Source organism: Meriones unguiculatus, chromosome 20 (assembly GCF_030254825.1).
Source record: "Meriones unguiculatus strain TT.TT164.6M chromosome 20, Bangor_MerUng_6.1, whole genome shotgun sequence".
Taxonomy (NCBI): domain Eukaryota; kingdom Metazoa; phylum Chordata; class Mammalia; order Rodentia; family Muridae; genus Meriones; species Meriones unguiculatus.
The window spans coordinates 54678641-54693353 of record NC_083367.1 but is presented as its reverse complement, the minus strand read 5'-3'; the positions used below and the strand labels follow the sequence as shown (position 1 = coordinate 54693353).

Below are 14713 nucleotides of genomic sequence, written 5' to 3'. Positions count from 1 at the left end.
TATTGCCTATGAAGAGTAAAGTGATACAACTAATGTAAAAGTTGTAACTGTTTCTTAAAACATAAGTAACAGATATCCCTAAACCCACAACAGACACTCCTATTTACTTACCCAGGAGCAACAAACATCTACAAAGACTTCCTGAGGTGTTCATCAGGTGGCAACAGACAGATCATGGTATGGCTAGATACACAGTGCAATGCTATTCAAATTCTTGTGAAAGAAGCCAGTCCCCAAAGAAATACTGAGCTGGGACTGGTGGCACACCTCTTTAATCCCAGCACTTGGGAGGCAGAGGCAGGAAGATTTCTGTGATTTCCAGGCCAGCCGGTTCTACAAAGACAGTCCAGGACAGCAAGGGCTGTTACATGGAGAAACTCTGTCTTGAAAAACAAAACAAAACAAACAAACCCCACAAAACAAAAGGAATTCTGTTTTTCTACATTTATATAGAATCAATTTATTACATTTATAACCAATTTTAGGTTTTTACAAATTTTCAAATTTGCAACACAACTGCAAAATTGTTATGACAAAAAGTAGATTTTGAATGCCAAAGAACTGGAATGAAATGAAAAATGCATTGTAAAGCTTTTTGGTTTTTATGATTGTTAATTTGCCCTGACTTTAAGCTTAGAAACCCTAATATCCCAAGTGAGGAGTTTGCAGCACCTGAATACTCTCATTTTAATCACACTAAGGTCAGTTCGGGAGGTTAATGAATACACTTGAACAATTGCTATATACTCACAGTCTAGACTCTAGGTCTTTGTTTCACAATTACCTTCAGTTCTTTCACACAAAGAAACGGCACAGAATCTTCTGTGTCAAAATATTTGTGATACTTACAATAAAACCAGCAAAGTGAAGGGCTAATTGTCTAAACACAGCAATAAGTATTTCCTATGGATGGGTCAGAGTGGACAGGTACATCATCTAGTTTTGCAGGACTCTAGTTTACATCTGAAGTTTAGCATGTCATCAGGTTTTAGCAAGAAAGGAAGGGAAGACAGCTTTAGAATAGCCACTGATAGTGTAAACTGAATTGAACAGATTCAATGACCAGTATTTTATCATTAAATTAACATCTGTAGAGATCCTTAAGTCAACTGACAAGCTGGCTGCGGCCACATTAATAGAGACGGATAGAATAAGATATTATTTACTGTAGAATATGTCTGATAGTCAGAGGCTTGGCAAATATTTTTAATATCTAGTAAGAATTCCTTAACCTTGACAATAAAACATGTATAAACTGATAAACCCTAGGTGGAAACAGCGACAGATTTAGAATTAAAGATAACTTTTAAATTATGTCAGAGAAGGAGCTAGAGAGATGGCTCAGAGGTTAAGAGCACTGGCTGCTCTTCCAAAGGTCCTGAGTTCAATTCCCAGTAAACACACGGTGGCTCACAATCAACTATAGTGAGATCTGGTGCTCTCTTCTCTTGTGTATGTGTACATGCTGACAGAACATTGTCTACATAATAAATACATCTTTAAAAAAAATTATGCCAAAAATATATTTCAACTTCTGCTTAAAAAACACAAAACTTAGTCTTACAAATTCATTATTTTAGTTAAAAAAGAAAATGCCAAAATACAGTTGGGTAAGAGAAAACTTTCAGATACACACTTGAGTCCAAGAAATGGAAGCACTGAACAGCATGTGTGGCAACGTATTACTTGCCCACATTTTATGCTCCACAGATGGGAAGCCAAAGTAGGGAGTAAAACCCTCTCCATCTTGCCTCGCTTGATGCAATTAAATGAATCGCAACTAGCCTCATAAGTCTTTGTGTGATATGGCTAGTGGAGCAGTTAAGTACTGCTGATAAAAAAAAGGAAGAAATTAGCAGTTTGGACTCAAGCAAGTTTTATATGGTAAACTCTTATTAAATTTGCTCTAAGAGAAAGATATAACAAAAGATTTCTGCCTTTCTGTGATGAAACCTGTTTCTGTGTATACCTAACCCTCATGTTATACTAACAAAACACCAGTCAGGCATTTAGATGAAATTAGCACATAGCTCACAGGAATCGCTTCCTCTTCCCACAGCCACCAAATGGTAATTATAAATTTGACACAGTAATGATAGATGAGCTTTATGTACTAGGTAATGTCTAAGCCCACATGCTGACCTGATTCTTAGAGCAAAACTTGAGAAAACAGATCAAGCCTACGTATTTATGGTACAAGAGAACCCACAAAAAAAAAAAAAAAAAAAAAAGAGAATCAATCCTGGTCCTCTTAAAGGTGCAGAACATTCTGTGTGAGGAGAGATATGGAAGAAAAAACTTTTTAATTCTTCACTCCTGTTTCCATATTAGGACATGCAGAGAAGGAAAAAAAAAAAAAAACAACTTAGCCATGGAGATGTTTAAGTCATTAAAATCCTACCAATTTAATTCAAAAAACAGAAAAGGGTTAAGAAGTGAAGTGATAATCTGTGCTACAAGTGTTGGAGGTCTGAGAGTGCTGTGGGAGCAGCATGTTGAAACCCTGCAGTCATAAACAGAAACAAGGAATCAAAACAGCATTCTTACTTTTATTGTCTCTGTGTGCAAATGCCTGCTCCTTTATATTAAACTGTATCTACCTAAGTTTTTGTATTTTTTTAAAACAGAGTCTTATTTAGCTCCAGCTGGCCTGAGACTTGCTACTTTGAGCAGGCTGACCTCATGCCAAATGCTGAGATCACAGGTGTGCAGCAGTGTGCTCTACTAATTAAAGTTTAATGAGGCCATGAGAGCAGGTTCTAAATCTGACAGAAATAGTGTACTTATAAGAAGAAAAAAACATCAATGCTTGCTTGCTTGCTCCATATCTGCAAAAGAAAGGACACTTAGGGACACCGCAAGAAGATGATTACATGCCCCCTTTTTTTTACTTTGGCCTCCAGGCTGCTGACTTGGTTCTCCCCTCTTCTTCCTCCTCACGATTTCCCCATGTGTTTCATGGTCATGACCACTCTGGACTCTCCCAGATATGTCTAGCCCTGGCTATACTCTCCCACATATCTATAGTAAACTTTCTCCTCTACAATACCTAGGAGCAGAAGCAATTCCCTGAGAACCACTTGCCAGTCGAAGACCATACCCACCAATCTGAGGAGGGCTTCTTCGGGAACATTCAGCTTCCTGCCCAGGGCTCTTCCTGTACTCCCAACCTCCTCTGCCCCTCAGACTCCAGCCGGCACCGGAAACTACCAGCCAAAGCCACAGACAACCAGATGACTTAAAGGCCAGCATAAAAACACAATCAACATGGCATCTCCAGAACCTAGTTATCCAATAGAAAGTAGCCCTGAATACCCTAACACAACTGAAACACAAGAAAACAACCTTAAATCTATGTGTAGGAAGATGACAATGGAAAAAAAAACTAATAAAATCAGTAAAGAAATACAGGAAGATGCAGTCAAACAAATTGAGGCCATTAGAGAGGCAGGTAGAAGGACATGAATAAATCACTCAGAAATACAGGAAAATGCAAACAATCAGGTGAAGGAAATCAATAAAATGGTTCAAAATCTGAAGATGGAAACAATAAAGAAAGCACAAACTGAGGCAATTCTGGAAAGAGAGAACACAGGAACTACAGAGTTAAGCATCTCCAACAGAATACTATACCCAGCAAAATGCTCAATCATCATAGATAGAAAAACAAGATATTCCAGGACAAAAACAAATTTAAACAGTACCTTCTATAAATACAGTCCTACAAAAGATACTAGAAGGAAAAATCCAACTCAAGAAGGCTAACTATACCCAGGAAAACACAGGAAATAAATAACTTCACTACAGCAAAACTAAATGTAGACAAACACACAAACACACTACCACAACCAACATCAAAATAAAAGGAACTAATTGTCACTATTGGTCATTAATATCTCTCAACATCAATGGACCCAACTCTCCAATAAAAAGACACAAACTAAAAGAATGGATGCATAAAAGGACTCAATATTCTTCTGTATACAAGAAACACACCTCAGCAACAAAAATAGACATTACCTGAGAGTAAAGGACTAAAAGAAGGTTTTCTAAGCAAATGGACCCAAAAAAGCAAACTGGAGTAGCCATTCTAATATCTATAAAATAGACTTTCAACCAAAATTAATCAAAAGAGATGAGGAAAGGCAGTTAATATTCATCAAAGGAAAATTCTACCAAGATGACATCTCAATTCTGAACATCTATGCCCCAAATACATGGGCACCCACATTTGTAAAAGAAACATTAATAAAGTTTAAACCACACATCGATCCCCACAGATTAATAGTGGGAGACTTCAACACCCAACTTTCATCAAAGGACAGATCAATGATTAGAAGCTAAACTAAGAAATAATGACACTAACAGATATCATGAATCAAATGGACCTAACAGACATCTACAGAACTTTTCACCCAAACACACAAAAAAAATATACCTTCTTCTCAGCACCTCACAGAACCTTCTCCAAAACTGACCATATAGTAGGTCACAAAGCAAGTCTCAATAGATACTAGAAGACTGAAAGAATACCTGGTATCCTATCAGACCATGATGGACCTCAACAACAACAGAAGTAACAAAAATCCTACACGCACATGAAAACTAAACAACTCCCTATTTAATGTCAACAGGGTCAGGGAGTCATAGGAAAGAGTGGGAGAATAGAAGGACCTGGAGTGAACAGGAACTTCATAAAGGGAGGGAAGGTGAGTCCAGGAAGCGAGAAGGAGGGGGCTACAATCATGATGTAAAGTGAATAAATTACAAAAAATAAATTTGAATTAAAAATGACATGTAAATTAAAGAAAAAAATTTACTCTTAACCTGGTGTGGTGGTGCATACCTGTAATCTTAGCACTCTGGGAGGCAGAGGCAGGCAGATCTCTGTGGGTTCAAGGCCAGCCTAGTCTATAGGAAGGCTACACAGAAAAACCCTATCTCCAACATCAAACAAACAAAACCCACAAATGAACAAACAAGCAAACAAAAAACCAAACTAAACCAACAACCAAACAAATAAAAACAACACACTAAAAGTTACTCCTGCCAGAATGTAATCTCTCCAAGGGCAGGAGCCAGGTCACAATCCTATCCAGACTCACTATTTAAGAACAAAGCTTGGAGTAAATTAAGATTTACTCCATAAGTTCCATGTTTTATTTGTGAGGGTATTTTTTTGAAATATTCTTTTTAAAAAATTTTTGTATTTATTATAATTTATTCACTTTGTATCCCAGCTGAGAAAAAAAAAACATACTTAAATAGACAAAAGCAAAAAAAACAAAACAACAACATTTATACCAGATACCATCTATATCCCATCCAACATGAAAGGCTCAGGGAATATTACAGAGAAAGAGGCAGAAAGAATTGGAGAGCCTGAGAATAGTGCTGAGAAATTATATCTTCACGACACGGTATGGCTACTCACAGCAGCTGTGGTTATAAAGCCAAAGAAAATTCTAACAAGGAATGAGGAGGAGCTCACCAGACCCCATGCCCAGTTGAGGAGCGATTGCTAACTGAGAGCTACTGAAAGTGAGAGGCCATTTTTCTTTGGATGTGTGGCTACTGTTATATTGTCTATATTCTAGTGAAGGGTCATGGCCATGCCTATGAGGCCAGTATTAATTAGTGTCAGTGAGTTACGGGGTGGGAGGGTGAGGGTAGAAGAAGAAAGAGAAGGGCGGCTAGAAGGAATTAGAATGAAGGAGTGAATGTAACCAAATACATTGCACAAATGTATGAAATTCTCAAAGAATAAATAAAAAGTATTATTTAAAAAAATTTATATTAGAAAGGATCTTCCTGAACAGTTCCTGGTATTTTTAAAATAAAGGATTAACCTTAAGTTTGATGCAGTTATTGGATACAAAGTTAAATGACAAATACTGTCTGGTTTTCTTAAAAACGGATTTACTGGGCTTAAGTTGATTTAACCTAATTAATCAAAATATTAATGTTTTTAATTTATTTTTCTCATTATCTTGTTTCTTCACTGTCTCCTTTTCTCCTTTTGAGGTTCTGACCATGCTCATGAAAGCTAGTTTCACATCATAAAACCAAATGGCCTTAAGAGTTGCTCTTATGGATAAAATCTATATGGAGGGGTGGAACACAATCAAATTCATGATAATAATTCTCAAAATTTTGTAGCTCATCACCAAGTTTTTGAAACTTGTACTATAAATTTTTATTTAAGATATTTGTAATTATACTTCAAATATCAAATTGAACTTCAAATATACTTCAAGTTTATATAATTCACATTTCTTCTTCTACTCCATATAAAATTAGAAGCTTTAACCTCAGAAGAAGGAGTAAAGGGGTAGATATAGCGTTATTCCACAACGTATTTCCATGTGCTCTGAAACATGCCATCCTACATATCAGCATTCTGTTTTCTGTGATTCCAGCCCAGGGAAGGGAAGTTCAGCTGAGGTACAGGACAATGTGATTATCAATAACAGGATCGATAAGGAAAATGAATGACATTTCAACATAGGCAAAAAGCATGTCAGAAAATATTTCAGTTGGTGAATAAATTTGCCAGCCTAATCTCAGAAAAATTTACCAGGCAACTATTTTGCAGATAATTTGTTGAAATACTCTTTTTTGCAATAATTCTTTCTGATTCATCAGACTAATAAAATACAAACTAAATGACAAAAATACAAAGTATATGACAATCTTAAACCACTAAAGCAGTGATCTTCTCACCAATTTACAACCATCTGTGGTCTTTTGAATGCAGTTTGATTTACAAAGTGAGTTGAGGGCTACACAGAGAAATCCTGTCTTGAAAAACCAGTAATAAATAAATAAATAAATAAATAAATTAATTAATTAATTAATAAATAAAGTCTTTTCTTTAGGCATTGCATTCCTCAATCCCTACTACTAATCTCTATGCAAGTTTCCTCCCATTCCTAAAATGATGTCATGCTTTTTGGGTAATGAAAGTTCTGATAGTTGTTTCAAAATCTTCAGAAGTAAGTTTCAGCTAGCGCCATGCCTCCAGTTGGGGAGATGGCTCAGTGAGTTAAAAGTACTTGTACGAGGACCTGAGTTTGAGGCAGCAGAACCCTATCTCCCTCTGAAAAAGCTGGGCAAGGCCACATGTGCCTCTAATCCTACAAGAGGTAAGTCAGGAGGATCCCCAGGCTTTGTTAGCTGTCAGCCTAGGCATAACACACAGTGAGTTCCAGGGTTAGGGAGAGAGACCGCCTCAAGGGAATTAAGGCAGGGACAGAGGACAAAAACACCACCTCACACACACCCTTTAGCGTAAGCACAATACCCAGAGCCTCCTCTGCTATCAGGAATATCCTCTATGGCACTTGAAGCAGTTGCCTGGGAAACACTTCCACTGAGCGACCTTTTGGTATAAGGGAACAACCCAAGGTGACCTCTCACAGTATCCCCGAATCTCCTGGTCCCTCAACTGAAGAAGCTTTCCCCACAGAAACATCAGGAAGCCTTCTCTAATTCCCCTCACCCCCATCAATCAGCCTCCTCCAGTAGCTATGGAAAAGTTTGGATCCCTCCTCCCAAAATTTGGAGAACTGAATCAAATTTTGTTCCATTGATTATATTCTGGAAATATGTGGAAGGCCGAAGAGGCCTTTCATTAAGCAGTGCATATGAGAAGGAAAAGAACATCAAAGGTTCTCCTATAAATAAACTTAACACTCCACTGTTTTTGGAAGCTTCCTTGAATGCCTCAATTTTGTTGGGTAAGTGGCTTGGTTCCTAGTTTAGATGCTATGGTTAGAATTAAAAGTCAATCAGCTCTTTGTTCAACCATATGCTCCAACAGCAAAGTGGAACAGAGCCAAGTAATAAGCATAGGAAAAGATTGCTATCATGGTAGAAAAGGGAGGATAGTCTTGCCTATATTTTGTTTTCTTCAAATCCAGAATATTCTAGACAGTAAACAGTAATGCCTTAAAGTGACTGAATTTTTCTGAGTAGAAAAAAAGAAAGCACAGTTAAATTCCTAGCAAATGTTTTCTATCTCCTGTCAGCACCTTCATTCCTTGATAACGACCCTTTCATGGCTATCACAATTACTGTGACTTTTAACGGTCTACACTACAGCAACATGTAACATTCTCTACAGGCCACTAGATATGAAGAGTTATGACACCATAGGGCTTCAGAATTTCCTTCATTCCTATTCCTGGTTTTCCACTAATGGAATAGGTGTAAGTGTACATGTACGTGTGTGTGAGTGTGTTTGGGGGAGAGGTTGTCAAGTCCTTAGGAAATGCTTAGCAGTAAGGGCTCAACTCCGATCCCATAGACTTTTCCAGACGCCAAGTAAGGGATACAGCTGCACCACACACAGCCTAACTGCCAGGAACCATGGCCCTAGTCTGGTTTTACCCCAGGGTGACCTTGGCTAAGTTTTGTAGAAGATAAAGATGCTGTGTTCTAATAGAAGTATTATGTGACATTAGTGAAATGTAACCTTGTTAGCGACAAATGTTATATGAATAGGTCAAAAAAACAATTCTGCATATCTCTTTAACAATTAGAATATTATCTTAGGCAAAGCTGCATTGTTTACCTTTTCTATATTTACACATTTTTATAGTAGCATGAAAACAAAACTAAATTATTTCAGTCCGTTTCTTATTTGGGCAAGTATTATTTTATGATATTTTTGTGAAACTTTCCTAGCATAAAATCTACCTCTAAAGTAAGCATTTTAAAGAGGCAATGTGACTGAATTACTAAGCAGAAAATCACCACTGGATTTTCCAAATAATAACTCCTTATCCTTTTATTCTCATATCTTTCAGGCTGAGTTATCAAAGATCAAAACAGATAAATGGCAATCCAGTGCTGTAAGTTTCTAAAATATGCTATCTTTTATTCTGTCTCAAGACACTTTTGAAAATGAATATATAACAAAGAATTTCTCTAACCCTGCTCACTGATGCAATCGGACGGAGATACATTCTAGCTACCCTTCCTACTTTGTTTATGCTAGCTAGCCATTGATTTCTTTTTGTTGTTGTTCTTGTTTTGTTATTGTTGTTGTTTTCTTAGCCCTGAATTGCCTGGAACTTGCTATGTAAACGAAGCTGGCCCAGAACTCACCCAGGTCTACCTGCCTCTATGTCCCCGCCCGCTGGGATCAACTGGGAATTTTGGCATGGGACATCACTCCTGGCTAACCCTTAATTTCTCTATCAGATTTCCCCAACTGAAATTTAAAAGATAAGGCAGAATGGGAAAACATGCACACACACACACACGCACGCGCACACACGCGCGCGCGCACACACACACACACACACACAATTTAATTCATATTCCATTACAAAAACATTAATGAGTTTTCTTTCAATGAAGTAATTCAGCACAGAACAAAAATAAATGTATATGTAAATGTACATATAAACAGTATATAGTGAGCTCTTACTTTTGAGATGATTCTATAAAGTTGTTTTTGGAAAGATACACATCTCTATAACAAGTGTTATTTACAGGATAAAGAATGGCATTATAATTTTATACTGTTTTACAACCTATAGATGGATAATTTATTGTCAACACTTTCCATTTTAAAAGTTGGAAAACACTTTCAACTGGATATCAATCTAAAAACACACACATACAATTCTGAAAGACAGGAGGTTTCCCTTGACAAGATTATATACAAGTGCATAGTAATAAAATGATTTGTGTGGAGGCTACATAATTAATATATAAATGAAAAACTCTACTAAGCTTTTAGTTATGGCACTTCAACGTTATCAATGATTTTCCAACCACTAGATTTACCTGTAATCACAGCACCAACTAGCATCTATTAGCAAAATATATACTAAATAATAACAAAAAATTAATTCATCCCTGTATTTATAAAGTCTGTATTTATTTACCTGATAAACTTCTCCCCAAACACTCGTTAAGTGAATATTCCTAGTATCCTCAAAGTACACTCAGAGATTTTCAGACCTGAAAATCTGGACCTCTTCAATTGCAATTGAGCCCTGAATCTTAGCATGCCTTAACACAAATTTAAATTATTCTTAGATATCCCAAATAAACGATAAAGGCAGATGAATATCAAATAATTAGCTCTCTTAATCTAGGTATTTCTCTCTAGAAAACCTAAATAGTTTCATCAACTTTCTGCGGTGCTGGTAAATAGACAAGTCACTACTACTAAAGGTTTCACTTCTACCTGCCTAACAGGGCATGGCAGCTGCTGTCAAACCAATCTATGTACTAGTCAACACATTCCTCTACCCATAAAAAGTCACCAGAGAACTAAAGCCAGAGCAGATGTCCAGTCTTCAGTGTGGTAACAGGCCCTCTCAAGGTCAACGCCAAAAATATTTCCTGAGTCAAAAAGGAATTCCTAGTACTAAAGTCCATTCTTACAGGCCTTTTCTAGAAACATGAGATTTGGTTTACAATAGTTGTAAACTGGACAGATGAAAACAAGATATATAACACATGAACTCATTACTTCGGGCAGAGAGCAGTGCTCATGAAAATGAGCCACAGCCAGCAGCACCTTTCACAGAAAATAGGGAAACTATAGAAAAATGCTACTGAAATCAACCAGTTCTGAAGGTTGCAATGACAAGACTAAATTCATTTCCTTTACAAACTTTAGGTCACCCAATGACAGTATTTTAAAAAAGCCAGGGGTCCAAAGTTACTGAAACTGTTCTTTATTATATACCCATACATACTTCTTTATGCAGGGACAGACAAGAGCATGTAAATGAGAAATTTACTAAAAGAGGATCAGTGTATAACAAATGACAATATTAAGCTTGATAAATCCTTCAATTACAAATTCTAAGAGGACAATATAGTCTGTAAGAGAATATCTGTAGAATTACATGTGCGTGTTTTGCACTCAAAACAACCAAATACAAAAATACAGTTTCCATTATGTACTATTATATTTGAAGACACTAGAAAATTATACAGCAAACTTTCAGAAGTTTTGAAATACCTAGTCCACCTTAAAATTTGTAAAGCACCTTAAATTAGCAGTATCCAAGGTATTTTTAATGTTATATATTGTAGTTCCTATTTTCTTTGTTAAAGGAGGACAGATAAGATTACATTAACTAAAATGATATATTGCCAAGAGGTCTCCAGCATCAACTGTGAAAAACTGGTAGATAGAAAAGAATTAGGAACCCAACTTCCTATATGAAAGTTGAACCTTTGCTTCATTATTTTCTTCTCTAGGATTTTTCCACTGTCCTCCCAAATGAGACAATTTGCAAACACACCTAAAGGAGAATGTTCTGTAGGAGGAGAAAAGATTTTATCTTTAAGGTGTGAGAGTGTACTTTAATTCTGTTGATCAAATTCTGTTGATTTGTTCAGCAAATCAACCAGCATTAAACATGACTCATTCTTGTGCATACATTATTTTCAATTGGGTGAAGTTTCATACTTAAAATCCTACAAAAAACAAGGAGGCTCCAAGGATTCTGCCTAGAAGAAAAAAAGCCTTGGAATACTGATTTTCAAAGACCTAATACCTGTTTTAAAATTATTTTACATTCAAGTACTAGCCGGTCTCTACGGTGCCTTTCAGTTCAAATCTTCCTTAATTCTCTGGTTAAGTTTACCAGACTATTCTTAGAGCCTTGGTAATTACAAATAGAACACAAATGAAAAAAAAAAAAAACAAAAAACTGGAGTTAAGGCTGCTATCATTACGCCTAATCAAGCACTGCAGACAGAAAGATGACAGTAAAGCATTCTGAATTAGGGAAAAGGAGAACATAATGAGTAGGTCACAGTTCCAGGAATGTGTTGAAGTATGTTAAAGTACACAACGAAGTCTGGCCTGAGAGTAGATAGAGTGGGCGTCCCCTCCCCCAGTTCGCTAAGTGGCAAGCAACCCACCCAAACAGTAATGCACTTCTCTCCCGTTAATCTGATTTTCTACCTACCTGAAGTAACCAACCACAGTGGAAATACATGCCAACTAGAAAGTGGATCCTTTAATTTCAGTAATGCCCTACCTTTTATTAGCAGTTTTTCTACATTACATCCTAAATGGGGAATCCATGGATGGAACACCATAAAATGGCAAGACATCTCACCGCTATATGGTGACTCCAGCACTTCTAAGCCCAGACAAAAGCCATGGAGTGAAGGGCTGTGGCTGTTGGCTGGACGCAGGCTGCTCTGACTTTCACCCCATGACACCTTAAGATAAAAGCAGCGCTCGGACCACTGATAGACAGTGGGTCTCTGAGTTAAATTAAAAAAAAATAATAATAATCAATATTCCCGGCTGGTAAAAAGAAGCCCGGTCGTGCTGCGGAGTGCTTCCAGCAGCGGGAGGCAGAAGGGGTGGCGATGCGGGGCAGCGACAGCCGGCCTCCGGTAAGTTTCCTCCCCTGCGGGGCACCAGATCCCGCGGCCAGCCCCGCGGCCCCACCCCGCCCGGGTACGGAAAGGCAGCGAGCCCCTCGCTGAAGGACGGGCGGACAGCTCCGGGCAGGAGGGGGCCGCCCGCCGCCTCCCCCGGGACCAACGCAGCTGCCAACTTTGCCGCCCTCCCCGCCCCCACCCCACCTCCGTGCGAGCATCCCAAACTTTGCCGCGACCTCACCCGGCAGCTCGGGGCTGGCCCCGGGGGGGAGGGCTGACCGTCACGCCCGCCCCGGTGCCCCCGGCCCCTCGGCCGCCCCCGGCCCGCCGTGCACACCCTCGGCGGAGACGCCCGCGGCCCGACCCCGCGCGCCGCGGACCCGCGGGGGGCCCGGGAGTCCTAGACTCGGGCTAACCACTCACCATTGGTGAAGGGCTCCATCTTCGCCCCCCGTCGCGGGGTCCTCACGAGCCGCGCGCCCCGAGCCTCCTACTCCCAGAGCTGAAGCGGCCCTGCCGACTGAGCATGCCCAGCGAGGCCTCCGAAGGCTGCCCAGGAGGTGCGGCGAGGGGCGGCGCCGGTCCGCCGCGCGGCTGCAACACCTTCGTTCCGGGTTTTCGTAACCGCTGTGCAGAGCTCAGCCCGGGGCCGACTCCGCGGGGGGAGAGGCGGGGCCTCGACAAGCCCCGCCCCCAGAGGCCCCGCCCCCGGCCTTGCGCGCTGCTCTTGCCCCGGAGCCGCGGTCCTGTCCGGACGGCGGGTTCACCCACTGGGTCCGGTCGTGTTTCGGGCGCGGCCACCCCCAACCCTGAGGCCGGAAACGCGGCCGGTGATGGCGGAGGGGTTGTCGGAGCCGCGATCCAAGTGCAGAGCCGGGCCCGGGGAGCGGCGGTGTCTGCGGTGCGGTAGCCCGGGACGGGGCTCTTCCCAGCCGCAGGAGCGAGCCCTGCGGCGCCGCTCGGCCGCACTTCCTTCCAGAAGCGGAACGCCCTGCGGCTGCCGCAGCCAAACCGGGACGGAGGGAAGGAAGGGGGGAGGGGAGGAGGGGGGAGGGCCCCGTGCAGGTCCCCGCTGGTTGCTCCCGGCCCGGTTTAGGACGGAGGGAAGATCCCAAAACACGGCGCCGGGTAGAGGAGCGCGGAGCGCGCGCAGAGGCCGTAGGTAGAGGTCCGCCAGCCGAGTCCCGTCCTAACGCGACCCCTGCACGCGGCTGGGGGCGCGGGGCCCGGTCGGAGGGAGCCAGGGTGCCCTCTCCCCCAGCACTCACGCCGTTACCTCGGGCCCCACGGCTTCCGGTGCCCAATCGGAGCAGCCTCCGTCAGCTGGGGAGACCCTAGAGACCGCGCGGCCCGGGAGCTGCTGGAAAGGCTCTCAAGGGCGCTCGCTCCCCCTTCCCGACTGCGGGGCGCCAGCACCCCGCGGTGAGCCCCCACCCCGCCCCCGCCTCGTCCTTCCTGGCGACAGTCACGGCTCCTCTTCCCCCCCTCCCTGCGCACAGCCTCGGCCCCTGCGGTGACCTGGCTGGGCCTCGGCCTCGGCGCTAGCCAACTGTCACACACTCCTCCCAGGCTGTCAACCCTTGCAAACAAATCTAGGCTTGCGCAAATAATCCTGGGCGAAAGGGAGGGGAGGGGGGAGCGGCGATACTGTTCGGCGGATAAGGAAATTTGAATAACGTTCAAAGAAGTAAAAACCTAAGTGCAGTGTTTTTAAGATGCCAATTGTATAATGTCCCCTACTCCCCACTCCTGATTTGCAAAGTCCTGTGAATACCAACGGTACTTGGAGTAAACTCCTTACCTAACTCTGGGGCCTCATTAACATTCTCATCCTTTGCTGGCCCCTGAGGCCTTCATAAGGTTCCTAAAAGTTGCCAAGTTTCATTCAGCATTTTTAACCGTTCCTTTATAAAAGTTGTTTTGTTTTGTTTTGTTTTGTTCTTTTGCAAAGCTGTTCCACAGCTTGTTGTTTTGTTTGCTTACTTCTTCCAGTCTTTTTCTTTGCTCAAATGTCACCCCTGTAGAGAATCCTAAAATAGGACCACACACCTAAAATAGCAACAACCACGTCGGTTCTATAAAGATTTTGCCTGCCGTTCTCTCCAGAACACTCTTAGCTGTCGAAAAGCTTATTGTTTATCAACCTTGCTCTTAAGAATGAAGGTTCCGTGATGCAGCTGTGCCTTCGTGGTTCGAAATCGTTATACAATATTTTAAACAAATAAAATATAGTGTTTAGAGTCCTGACTTCCTGCCCATATTGGAACCTTTTCAGTGAATGTCTTTACATTGAATGTCTCCGATTGGTCTGTTTATGGTCAATACAAAGAAAATGTTC

At 41.3% G+C, this 14713-nt stretch overlaps 1 protein-coding gene across 2 annotated transcripts in view; it reads right to left on the bottom strand.

The window, feature by feature from the left end:
* Lnpep (leucyl and cystinyl aminopeptidase) overlaps positions 1-12936 on the bottom strand; it is an 86657-nt gene extending 73721 nt beyond the window's left edge. Inside the window, exon 1 of one of the 2 annotated variants that reach the window (XM_021654956.2) lies at positions 12799-12936. In XM_021654956.2, the coding sequence (XP_021510631.1) occupies positions 12799-12817 (19 nt within the window). In that variant the 5' untranslated portion in view covers positions 12818-12936. The remainder of the gene's footprint in view (positions 1-12798) is intronic. The other variant, XM_060373440.1, reaches the window with a different exon arrangement.
* Between the last annotated feature and the right edge of the window lie 1777 nt (positions 12937-14713).